Source organism: Petaurus breviceps, unplaced genomic scaffold (genome assembly GCF_028583685.1).
Source record: "Petaurus breviceps papuanus isolate PSGF00001 unplaced genomic scaffold, PetGlider_PUasm1.0 65, whole genome shotgun sequence".
In the NCBI taxonomy this organism is placed as follows: domain Eukaryota; kingdom Metazoa; phylum Chordata; class Mammalia; order Diprotodontia; family Petauridae; genus Petaurus; species Petaurus breviceps.
In genome coordinates, this window is record NW_027186436.1 from 1,475,479 (window position 1) to 1,489,197 (window position 13,719).

The 13,719-nt window shown below is 39.9% G+C and overlaps 1 protein-coding gene across 3 annotated transcripts in view; it reads left to right on the plus strand.

Annotated features, from left to right (window-relative positions):
• WDR25 (WD repeat domain 25) overlaps positions 1-13,719 on the plus strand; it is a 287,214-nt gene that overhangs the window by 13,021 nt on the left and 260,474 nt on the right. For all 3 annotated transcript variants that reach the window (XM_069103931.1, XM_069103929.1, XM_069103930.1), the window contains exon 2: positions 3,596-4,488. In XM_069103931.1, the coding sequence (XP_068960032.1) occupies positions 3,643-4,488 (846 nt within the window). In that variant the 5' untranslated portion in view covers positions 3,596-3,642. The remainder of the gene's footprint in view (positions 1-3,595; positions 4,489-13,719) is intronic.

The window sequence follows — 13,719 nt, forward strand, 5'->3', positions numbered from 1 at the left end:
TGTAGTTTCAAAGCCCTTTTTAAAAGCTGAAAAAATTATTCTAGATCTTAAAATATAGGGTTGTTACAGATATGTTAAAACCTATCAGTTTTTGATGTAATCATAATAATCACCTGATATAATAGGTTTTGTATGTGTGATCAGTTTTATTGTATACACCATTTCTTTCATTAACTTTATTCAGATTAACTGTCACCAATAACTCCATTGATATTTCCCCCCCTCCCCACTTTTATGGTATGTCTGTGTTTTCAAACTGTTGTTATACAATACTCTATTACAGAGTCGCCATGGAGGAAGGAAACTCTTAAGATGACTGGGAACAGTTTATATGCCTTTTTTTCTTAAGTCTGAGATGTAGTAGGAACAATAATATCTGAGAAGCCTAAGGAACCCTTTTGGGTAGATCTCTGTAGCCACCTGAATCAGGTGGAGATGAACAGTGATGCATGCCTCTCTTCCATTTATTATCATAGTAAAGTGGAAACTGTCATGAGTGGAAAGAACAAAGATTACTTCTTTTGAGCTCTTGCTGAAGAGACGCAAGAGATACAAGAAAAGATACAAGAACTGACCACTAGAAGGCGCAATGGACTGAATTCTGGATCTAGTGTCAAATCCTATCTCAGACACTTTCTAGTTGCATAACCGAGCAAGTCAGTTTCTTTATCTCTAAAACTGTGAGGATCAAATGGCTTAATATTTGTAAAGCATTTTGCAAACCCTAAAGTTGCATATAAATGTTAACTGCTGCAGCATTTGGCTGCCACAGTTGTTATACTACTACAAGTCCCTAATAGATGTTTGCTAAGTGTTTAATGATCATACTCAGGGTCAAGACCCAGATTTTCAGTTTCTCCTTCAGACTTTTATTAGCCAGTCCTAGACAAATCTCATTTTTTCCCCCCATTCTTGAACCATCTCTTCTTCCCCAGAACAAACGTATGAGTTCAAAACTCTCCACAATCTAGTTCTCGCCTACTATCTTGCATTATATTTCATGACCCCCAAATGGCTATTTTACTCGATATGAATTTATTAATTTCATATTTAGACTATATATATTTTTATACATACTTGTTATCTCTCCCATTAGGATACAAGCTCTCTGAGAGCAGGAATTATGTCATTCTTTGTTGTTTTGTCCTCAGTGCCTGGCATGTAATAGGTGCTTAAGAAATACTTGTTTATTGATTGACTGATTACATATTCTGCACTAGATAGACTGAACTGCTAACCATTTCTTGATTTAATTCTTCCCTCTTGGCTTTCCATCCCTTATCCCCGAAACTTATCTTTTCATCCTCATTTGTGAAATCATCTTCTTCCTTTAAGGCCTTCTTCTTCTAGAAGTTTTTTCTGATTTTCCCCTGCTCTCTCAAGCTGAAAGTGACGTTCTCCTGGTCATATTCACTCATAGTACTTTATTGGGATCTCTTTGTTGTCTCTTTATCATAAAAGTAGGGAAGTTGATCTGTCATTCCAGAATTCATTATCTTTCCTTCCAAATGTACCCCTCATTCATCTTCTTTTTTCTTTCAGAAACACTGCATCTGGGTTCACATCCTTGCTATCACCTTCAAATCCTAATTCTGACTCACCCCACAAGTTGTTAGCTGCTAAATCTTGTTGGATCAGTTCCCTTCTCTTGACTCACACAACTATCATCCTAGTTCAGGCCCTCCTTACCTTTCACCTGAACTATTGAAATAGCTTTATAATTAGTGGCCATGCAATGCATCTTTTCCCACAAACACCAAAGTACTTTTCCTAAAACACCCATCTGCCATGTGCTCCTCCACTCACATGTTCACCCCCCTCTTTAGCCTCTATGTCTCTTCACAGTCTGCCTCCAATCTGCCTTTCCAGCCTTATTTCACATACTCTCCTTCCTACTACAGTACAGCTAAAATGATCTTCAAACAATGTACTGTGTCCCCCATCCTGTCATTTTACACAGGCTGTCTCACCTGCCTAGAATGCCCTTCTTCCTTGACTCTGGCTTTTAGAATCCCTGGTTTCTTTCCAGGTTAGGCTTAAGCACACGTTCTACAGGAAACCTTTCTTGCTCCTCCACCCCATTACCCCAGTGTGTTCTATCCCAAATTATCATGTACCTATTTTGCATATCTTTATATATTCATCTTATCTCCCAGACTAGATGGCAAGATTCTTGAGGGCAGGGACTCTCACTTTTGTCTTTGTTTTTCCAGGATCTAGTACAATGACTGGCACAATAAGGTGCCAGCTACTGGATTGATCAATCAATGGGGGAGGAAGGCAGCAGTCATTTCCAGGAGTCTAGTTTTCCTTCTGTTCATAGCCTAGGTATAGGCAGAATGTAAATCTAGGAGAACTCAAGAATTTGGGATGATAATAGATTATCCCATTATACTATGGTGGATGAGGTGGTTTCCAAGTAAGGAGGACAAGAGAGTTGGGTGAGATTTCTTTTTGTTTTAAATTAAAAAAGTTTATTTTTTTTGCCTTTTGGAGGGCAATTGGGGTTAAGTAACTTGCCCAAGGTTACACGGCTAGTTTTTTTGTGTGGGTATTAAGTGTCTGAGGCCGGAACAGAACTCAGGTCCTCCTGACTCTGGGCAGGTGCTTTACTGCCCCTTGGTGAGATTTCTTTATGTCAAAGCAGGTTATCTTTGGGGGAGTCTGGATAGCTTTCTTTTGTGTTTATTCACAGGGAATATCTTGTGCTTTGGGCTTTGCTGTAACCTGCTTGAGGTCTTAGTTGCAGATACACTTGAGGGATGAGCAGAGAAACTCTACAAGGTCAGGAATATCTGGAGCCTTGACACTTTCATTTGAATTCTTTCCTGTTATTTTTGATGGGCCTCTGCCATACGTTATGGTACCCTGGAAACCAGTGTGTGTAGGACCCTGACATTCTCCCTCACCCATATCACATTCTACCTTGGATCATACTTATTTTTATGTCTCTAGCCCCCAACCCTCTACAGGAGATAAGAAATTCCTCAAGGTCAAGGATCTCTGTTGCTTTTTCATTTTGAATCGTCAGTACCTTGCGTTTAATAGGTCCATACATTTTTATTTGAAAAGAATTGAGTTCAAGAGCAGTGAATGATTGAAAAATTATTGTTTTTTGCTGTTGGAATGTATTACAAAGGCATTGGAATGTATTCCAAAGGCACGTGGAAATTATGTATATTTGTTTATATTTGCCATTATTTATAATAATTAAGATTAAAGATTAAGAATGCATGGTCTTTTCCTTCAAGTAAAAAGAGGCTTATATAGAGAAACATAACATTTTTATCAAATGCCTGCCTTTGTAATTGTTTTGTTTAGAATAGTATTAAGATGAGTTTGCATTTTCTCATTACATGGCATCTGACTATTAGGGAAGGTAACCCCAAAACATTTTGGATCACAGGGGAGATGTTAGCCTTGATATTAGACATTTTACTGTGGATAGACCATGCTATGATCATTGAGCATTAATTACACAGGTATAGCTATTGCTCACATAGCCTATTTTATAGTATATTATATGTTAAGTTTGTGTCCTGTGAAATTTTTTCATTGTAATATTTTCTGATAACTTTTTTTTAAACAATTTTAGGTATTCTGTACTTCTAGGGAAGATTTCGAAAACTTTTTGTTTCTTCAATGACTTCCCTGGTAGCTTATGATGATTCTGACTCTGAGGATGAGGCCGACAATTCTAACAGTTCATGCCAAGAGAAAAGCATCAGAAACATCGGTCAGCCTTTACCATCTGACATATTAGTTACAAATTATGAAAACAACCCACGACCTAGATGGGACAACGTGAATACTGGTTTGGGCATTGTTGAGGAATATTCTAGGGTACGTGGTCTCCCAGAACCTCAGGCAGAGAGAAGTACCTGGAAATCTTGTCCAGGGCCTAGATGCCAGTGGCCTAATATGGAGCTCCAAGTCAAACCCTGTACATTCTCACCTTCAGACTTCGCCACATCTCCCAACTCCATATCATCTGGGAATAGGGAATTAGCAGGTGCATCTGTTGGCAAAATGAGGCCTTTGTATGAAGCTTTCAGAGCCCCCAAGTCATCTTCTTCTGCTTTAATGTCTTTGGAAGTCACAGGTCAACATGGAAGCCTTTTGCAAAAGAGGAGACAGGAGAACATGGATTTTATTGAAGGAGGAATTAAGCCTTATATCCCCAAAAGACTGAGACAAACACAGACTTTAACCGCAGGAACTAGTGAGAGAGGGGCATCTGAGCTACAGAGATGGAGAACGGATTTCCCATCCTCGTCGGAAGGATTTCCCATGAGAGAATGCATAACTACAGTAGTTTCTCACTCTATTAAGCCATATTTAGAAGGGAAATATAAATCAACAGAAATTCCAAAGAAGTTGGTCTTTCAGATGTCTGAGCATGGAGGGCCAGTCAACAGTGTCCAGTGGTGTCCAGTTTTACAGCACAGTCACATGCTTCTCTCAGCTTCTATGGATAGAACTTTCAAGGTAACATTCCTTAGTTAAAAAAAAGTCTCATCAGATATTCAGTCATTATTGATTAAACCCTTCTTGTGTTCAAGATACTGCATTTGCCCTTGTGGGAAATACATAGAAGCAGTAGGATGGAGTGGAAAGAGCCTGGGATTTGGCCTCAGAAGGTCCAGGTGCTGGTCCAGGTTCTGCCATTTGCTAGCTTTGTGACTTTGGGCAGAGTGATTTTACCAGGCTGAGCTTCAGTTTTTTAATCTGTGAAATGGAGATGCTAATTCTAGTAATTCCTCTCTGGCAGGGTTACTGTGAGGAAAACACCGTGCAAAGGGTAAAGCAGTACTTAAATATGAATAGCTGTTATTAGACAAAAATTAATAAGGCATGGGAGCTCCTCTTAAGGAGCTTGTAGTGTATTAGAGTGGGAGCTGGGAGGAGACTAGTACACAGAACTATAAAGTGTCAGAGTATATGAGACGGATGTGAATAGTTAGAGAGCTTTCAGAGGCCACAAGAGGGGAATCTCTCCTGCCTAAGGGAGTTAGAGAGGACTCCATGTAGGAGGCACATGCTTCATCTGGTTCTCAAAAAAGATTTTATTTATTTATTTTTTTTAAGCAATCGGGGTTAAGTAACTTGCTCAAGGTTACACGGCCAGTTATTATTTCTGGGTGTGGTGCTGAGTGTCTGAGCCTGGGATTCGATCTCCAGGTTGTCCCAACACTGGAGCCGGTGCTCTTACTCGCTGAGCCACCTGGCCGCCCCTAAGCAGTTGGGGTTAAGTAACTTGCTCAAGGTTACACGGCCAGGTGTTTCTGGGTGGGTGCTAAGTGTCTGAGCCCGGGATTCGATCTCCAGGTCAGTCTGACACTGGAGCCAGTGCTCTTACTCGCTGTGCTACTTGGCCACCCCTCAAAAAAGATTTTAGCGAATGGAGATGTTGAGCAGAAGGCATGCCCTCTGGTAGAGTTAGAGAGGGTTAAGTATGAAGCATGTTTGTCAAATAACAAACTGGTTGTGCGAAAGGGAGTTTTTCAGAAATAGTCAAGCATTTGTGCTTACTATGTGACAGGCACTTACAAGTAAGTGCTTACTATGTGACAGGCACTGAATTAAACTGTGGGGATGCAAAGAAAGTTAATGCCCCCCCAAAACAAAACAAAGCAAACCCACAAAAGAGCCAAAACCCCAAACTCCATAGTCCTTACTTAAAAGATTTCACATTCTAATGGGAGGAGACAACATATGAATATCTAGTTATTTACAGAGTATGTATGTAATAATACTATAATATATAATGTTATATATAATAATGTATAACATATAATAATAATGCAAGTTATATACAAAGTATGTGAAAGTAATCTCAGAAGGGAGGGCATTAGTAGCTGGGGGGACCTGGAAAGGCCTCCTGTAGAAGGTAAGAATTGAGCTGAGTCCTGAAGGAAGCCAGGGGATCTGAGATGTGGAGGTCAGAGGGAAGAGCATTCCAGGCCTTGTGGCCAGCCAGTGTGGTAGTAAGATAGTTTATCACATTGGAGGAACTGCAAGTAGGTCATTGTTGCTGGCTGATAGCAGTTGTGGAGAGTGGTAAGGGGTAGGAAAGTAGGTGTTGTAAAAGTAGTTCAACAAAAGTAGACTGAGGTACATTTTCTCTGAGCAAGGTAACATTTTATTAACAGGGGTGCTACCTGGCAATTAATGGGTCAGTTGGCTGCCTTAGTCTAGTAAAGGACCCCTAGCAGAAGAACATCTCCCCTTTTATAGTTTTTGGGGATTACAGAACAAAGAACAGAAGGTAGGGAAGGAAAAATACATAACTAAGGCATGGGGGACAATACGATTGTTTAGAAATTGGGAACGAGGGGCTAGCAAAAATCCTCTCCTTCTCTCCTGTGATTAAAAAAGGTTTATTGTTTGAGTCCATCTGCAAAGTTAGAGATAGTGGGACAGACTTGTTTGGAGAGCAAACCAGACATCCTTGAAAGAAAGCTTGGTGGTATAAAGATAATAGACCAGACTCCCTGATGTCCACCTGCATCCCCCAAGGACAGTAGATTTTGTTGAGGCAGGAATATAACAGTGAATGACAGAACTGGATTTCTAAACTTGTTATAGGCGAGTTGGATTTCTGTGCTAAGTTCAGAGACAAAGAACTGTGACTGGCAGTTAAAGGACAAAATCAATTAACTGCAAAATAGGATCAATAAAAAATGATACAGTATCAATTTAATGTTCTCATAGGAAAGCCAGGAAGGAGCTAGGTTATGAAGAACTTTTGTGCCAAACAGAGGAATTTATATTTGGTCTTGGGGGTAATAAGAAACTACTAGATTATCTTCAGCAGGGGTGACATGATCAGACCTAAGCTTTAGAAAATCACTTTGGCTTTTGGAGGGTTAATTGGAGTGGGGAAAGATTTGGGAAGGGAGACCAGGCAGAAGAATATTGCAGTAATCCAGGAAAGAGATGATTAGAGCTTGAACCACAGTTGTGACTGTCAGGTGCAGAGAAGAGGGTACATGTTCTAGAGATGTTGTGAAGGAAGAAATGACAGAGCTTTGCAAAAGATTGCATATGTGGGGTGAATGAGATGTTGACCAAATAGTTGGTGAGAGGTAACTAGCTCAGCCGAAAAACTAGGTCTGGGAATCATCTGCATGGAGATGATTATTGAACCTAATAGAGCTGATGAGATCAACAATGAGATAGTAGAGAAGGGGACCCAGGACAGAGCCTTGGGTGGTAACTATGGTTAGAGGACATGACATGGATGAAGAACCAGCAAAGGAGATTGAAAGAGAGCAGTTAGAAAAGATAGCAAGAGGAAGCAGTGTCATGAAAATCTAGAGAGGAGACAATAGCCAGAAGGAGAAGAGGATTGATAGTGTTCAATGCTACAGATAGGGCAAGGTGGATTAAAATTAAGAAAAGGCCATTAGATTTGGCAACACTAGAATCACCAGGCATGTCAATTGACACAAGAATTTTGAAAATTATTTTGCTATAATTTCTCCTACATGCACACAAACTTCAAATACAAATAATTGAGTAGAAATTATAATTTTAGTTTGAAATGAAATTTTTCATCCTTGTATGAGGATGATTTGTATATACTATCTCTTGTATATACAAATAATGTGAAATCTGATGTGAGGTTGTGGCTGAGAGGATGGATATAGAAGGTATGATGGAAACCTGGAGATATGAGAAAGTTTGAAATACTTACTGGATACTGAGACAGCAAAGCAATTGTGTGAAGCATAAAAGGTTTGCCTTGCTGCATTAAGTATCCGATTGGGATTATCTAACTAAATTCGCAGCATATCCAGCCAACTTGGTACTGTGATGTCCAGCTCCATTTAGCAACATGTGAATAGGAGCAAAAGAGGTAGATGGTGGGAATAATCCAGGGTTGGGGCTTGGCAAAGAATGCTCCTGATAGAACAGAGGAGCTGAGGTTTGGAATGTAGAGAGGAATGTGGAATTGAATTGATTTCCCAAGAGATTAAGGGAAGAAGTGTATAAGTGTAAGAGTATAACCTGTGCAGGAGAGATAGTCTGGGAAAGAATGGAGAGGTAGATGAAGAACAGGGCTGGGGTCATTTATTAGGCAAAGATGGAATGATAAAAGATTGTGATCAAAGGAACTTCAGAGTTCATGAATATGAAAGAGGGGAAGAAGGATTTTGAGTCTGGCACTGACCTCATTGAGGAAGGAAGGAGAATGTTCCAGGAAAAAGATAACAGAGGATTTGAATTGGCTGATAAAATTGGGTAGCATAAGCCTCAAAGGAAATAAGGTTGCTCAGTCAAGATAGTTTGAGGGACCACCGTCTGCAGATGGCAGTGGGGAGCAAGGAATATTCCAACTCCATCACAACCAGTGACTTGGGAGAAAGTTATTAAATAAACAAGTAGCCAGTACTAGAAAGAGTAGGGAGGACCCATATCTTGGTGAAGGTGAGAAGACAGAGAGAGTGAAGAAGAAAAAGGTTTAACATTAAAGGAAATTTGTTAATTATGGAGCATGCATTCCAGAGTGTGGGCAGATCTGGAGTGGAAACTTGGGTGGGTATGGTTGAGGTATATAGACTGGATGAAATTTTGTACACCAGCTGCTCAGCTGTGGGGGTGGGTTGGGGGGCTGGAGGGCTGGGGGGATGTTTCAGGATCACTGGGGATGGAGTGAATATAATGGATGGGAGTATGCTAACCATTAAGTATTGTGTCTAGGCAGGATATTAATGGTTGGAGAGAAGTCTTTTGAGGAACACATGAGATTTGAGAGTTTAAGATCTACCTTTGAGGTTTAGTTTTCAGACAGAAGATTTTGAGTACTGTGAGATCCAAGGAGGTCTGTCTCAAAGTAGACATGAACAATAAGAGTTAAGGGATCCTAGTCAAGAAGATAGGATGTTTTACTTATTCTAGAGAAGGCAATTAGGAGACAGGAGATGGAAGGGGTTTAGGACATTGGGCAACCTGGCAATAGAAAAGATCGTGGGGCAAAGCCCCACTTGATTACTACTTGGGCAATGACCACTTCCCCCCTCCTGCTACTTGCTTACCTTCTCTCCCTTCATCCTACCCCCTTATCATGCGAGAGTAGGCTGGTTAAGCAAGCAGAACCCCACAGATAGGACCCAATCTTGGTGAGCCCCAGGGGTCTTGAATGGCTCAGTGCTGGTGAAGTATATTTTAGTATTTTGATGGATCGGTAACCTTCTCATCGTGATCAATTTCTTCAGATTGTAGACCATACATATCTTCTCATTCTGGGGGATTCTTTTCATGTTCTGCTCTAAATTTTATATAGAGATTCCATCTAACATGCTGGAGGCCTTTGTGTCATTTAACATTTAGTAGGTACCAGAACCTTTTCCAGCGAAGCACTCGGATGGGGCATCCATCACCTCTCATTGTTGCTCTGTGACACGTGAGCTATCTTTTTCAGTCATTCATTTTCCTGATGACTTATGCTTCTCCTATAAAGTTTCATTGGTGTCTTTTGTTTCTATACCACAGAAAATACCTGGGGTTCTTCCATCAATAGAAATCTTCCTTGTTACAAAGAAAAACAATTAAGCAAAACCAAGTGATGCAGCCACTGCAGTCACCACTGGTGACACATTGCAGACCATTTGAACCCAGCATACAGCTTTGATTGCCTTCTGGACCACCTGTAGTTTTTAAACTTTGCCATATGTTGTGTTCCATGTGGTACCTACCAGTGCCACCAGAGAAGAATACTGGTCTTAGCAAGGTGATTTCTTGTGTGTATGAGGGTGTGTGTGTGAGTGTGTGTTTGTGTGTGTGTGGCGGGAGGGTAGGGGGGGAGAGAGAGAGAGAGAGAATTAGGAGAGTTAGTTATCAGTTTGGAATCTTTGAAAGGACTGTGCCAAACTCACTCTCCTGAGTCCAATACAGCTGTGATGTCTGTATGGGATTATAGATGAATAAATGAATGGATAGAGTGGGCCTTCCATCTAACTACATACCTTAATTTGGACTACATGCATTTTTTTAGCCACTTGGTGGCTACTTAATTTTTTGGGCCAATTTTGAGTGTTGATGTTGATTTGAAGGCCCATTAATGTTTCAGGATTTGATGCAGCAGGCACAATGCTATTTGCAAATATAAGTATTTGGAGGACCTTACTATCTATAGGGAATCCCTCTTCTGTGTGTGTTGTCTGAATGACCTAATAGCTAGTGTTTATATAGTGCCTTAAGGTTTATGAAGCTCTTTACAAATGTCATCACATTTTATCTTCATAAGAACCCTGGGAAGCAGATGTTATTATTATCCCCATTTTACAGGTAAGGAAATTGAGGTAGAGATTAAGTGATTTGTCCAGAGTTACATAGTACTTGAGGCTGAATTTGAACCCAGATCTTCCTGAATCCAAGTTCAGCACTTCTACCACTGTGCCACCTAGCTAACTCTTTTTACATTCTGTGATAGTAGTGAACACCTTTATTTTTCTTCACTTGATATTAATAAATTGGAGTGTGGTTGAATAAAGTTACCTCTGTGGTTGCATCTATCAAGGAATCTTGTTAAAATACATTTTTATTTATGTCTTCTCTTTTATCGCTAGCATTCCTCTTTCTCTGCTTCCCAGAGAGCCATCCTGTATGTCAAATGGTATTTTTTAAAGAGGAAAAAAAAATCAACACAACTGATAGATAAATGGAAAAAGCCCCAAAACATGCACTGTGTAACATCTGTGGACCTCCCTCCTCCAAGAAGGGGTGGGTTGGGGGTGTTCTCTTGTATCTTTCTTCATTTGAGTCATGCTTTTCTCAAGGAATCTTAAATAATAACATATACATTGAAGACTCCTTTTTGGAAGAGGACCTTTAAAGTTGTTTTGCATTCTACTGAGTCAAATCCTTTTCTAATCAACATACACAACTGGGATCTGGTATTTGCTCTAACTTTCAGTTAATTATGATTGTGAAGATGTTTTCTATAGAAAATAGTTTATGGAAGCTTGACTGTTCTCATCTCTCTCTGTCTCTTTCTTTCTGTCTCTGTAGCAGCAAGTACCCTAGCATATCCAGGATGGCTGCTAGCACAGGTTCCTAGATCTGCTTTTCTAAAGGAAGGCAACTCAGAATGGGTTAACAATCTTGCTTTAATCAAACATATGTGATTTACCTAGTTCAGGGGAAAAAGTCAACACCTTGAACTTCAGAGAATACAAACAGAATACAAACACAAATTACAAGTAGAGTAACAGATCAGCAGACAGGGCTTTCAAGCTGTCTGACCATTACATCTATACCTAGTCAGTTACCAGAGAAGGAAGCACCAACATCTGGGTTTTCAAAGCCGAGGGGCTCAATGGCTGTCCTGAGTCTCATCTGGTCAAATCACACAACTCTTCTCAAAGTGAGCCCCAAAGCAAAACCTCACATCAGAGTATATATAGCCTTCTCCTGGCTCAGAGAATGTAACAGCCCTCTTGACCCACTGTCCAATCACAAAGTAACAAGGCCTGGGCATTCCTGAAAAACAAGCCTCCTGCCACAGGCTCCATGTGACCACATTCAGCCTATTAGGGAGCAGAGTATATTTTCAAATCAGGGAAGGTTCTTGGAGTTTTTAAAAAAATTTTTTTTTGTTATTCTAAACATGACAGACACCAAACAAACATGAGCATTTCCACATAAAAAACAACAAAAAAGAATTGTATATGAGATCAGAAATCTCTACTATATTCAATCTGTTTCCTTTTTAAAAGTCTCAAATAAATTCAACACATTACTTCCAAAGCTGTCCTGCTTGTCTGTATCTCCCTTTGAACCTTCTGTTCTCTTTTATGCATTCTTTAAAATGCCTCATTGACACTATTTTCTTTCCTTTCCTTTTTTGGTGTCACTATCACTATCTCCCCAGTCTTCTTCCTCCCCACTTTTTTCTTTTAATTCCCCTTTTATACTCCAGCCGTCCAAGGATGAAGTTTCTTGTGACTGTTTCTTTCCTGACCTTACTCTCCTTTTTAAACTCCTTTCTTGGGGCATCTAGGTGGTGCAGTGAATAGAGCACCGACTGTGGAGTCAGGAGTACTTGAGTTCAAATCTGGCCTCAGACAGTTTTCACTTAACTAGTAGCTATGTGACCTTGGGCAAATCACTTAACCCAATTACCTTGCCTTCCCCCCTCCAAATAAATAAACTAACAAATAAATAAACTCATTTCTCATATTTATTTCCCTTTTGAGTTTAAGGTATTTCCATACTGAACTCTCTCTCTGTCTCTCTCTGTCTCTCTCTTTCCCTTTCCCTCTATAACCTTTCTTCATATAGTTGATATAAAAGTGAGGTTCAAGTGATGTCCATTCCCACTCTACCTCTTCCTCTATGTTTATATTATCTTTCTAACATACTCCAGTTATGAGAAATAAGTTCCATTCCTTTCTTCCTAATTATTCTCTGGTATATTCTTTCCCCCCTACCATATTTCATCTTTTAAGACCATCATAATAGAACAACCCCAGCCTGGGTCCTCTGACATGTTTAACACCCCTAATAGCTCTTGAATACATTGGAGTTCTGAGGGTACACTTTTCTTCTTCCTTTATTAGAATATTAAATACTTCATCATCATTTAGTCCAGGGATGCTTAATCTTTTGAAAAAAATGTGCTATATACCTCTTTGGCAGTCTGGTGAAACCTATGGACTCCTCAGAGTAATGTTTTTGAATGCATTAAAATAAAATATATAGGATTACAAAGAAAATGAATTTTATAGAAATAGTGTTATCAAAATGTTAAAAAAAGGGAGGGCAGTTAGGTGGCACAGTGAATAGAGCATCGGCCCTGGAGTCAGGAGGACCTGAGTTCAAATACGGCCTCAGACACTTAACACAAAAACTAGCCATGTGACCTTGAGCAAGTTTCTTAACCCCGATTGCTCATAAAAAAAAAAAAGTTAAAAAAAGGAAAGTTCTTCCCAGGTTAAGAATTCCTGAATTTTATCACCTTCTGAGTGCTTGAAAGTGTTTAATTTTTTGGGTGTGTGGAGTATATGTAGAATGGCCACTCCACCATAGGGTCTCATATTTTCCATATGGGCATATGAACACCAACTTACTCTCTGAGCTGGCTCCATTACTAAATAACCTTTACACTGGCAGTATGAGTTCCCAAAGAAGGACCACCACCATGCAACTAAAATTAAATTCTGTAGGATAACCATGTTGTGAAGGAATGTACTTGTGTCACAACCATTTTATCCCCCATCAATGTGTTTCCATTTATACAAACCAGATACAGTTATGACAGCTTTAGGTCTTAAACTTAAACCCTTTACTTAGCAATAAGACAAAAAAAGTGTTATCACAGATTTTCATATATCAGAGCAAACATTTGAATAATATGACACATCATAATCCACAAGGAAACCTGGAGCACACATTGATTCACTCAGTATCTGGGAGAGGATGGTCACACACAGAAATCAAGCAGGGAAGCACATGAGGGAGGAAAACCCATGTGCTCTGGAGTAACTTTGGGCTGCAGGATTTGATGTCATTGTTCATTTCAGTTAGATCTGTACCACGTGAAGCTGTTTCTCAGCTACTTGTCTGTTTATCCTCACTTCTCCAGGTGGATAAATCCTTTTTTCCTTCCTTCCTTCCTTCCTTCCTTCCTTCCTTCCTTCCTTCCTTCCTTCCTTCCTTCCTTCCTTCCTTCCTTCCTTCCTTCCTTCCTCCTTCCTTCCTTCCTTCCTTCCT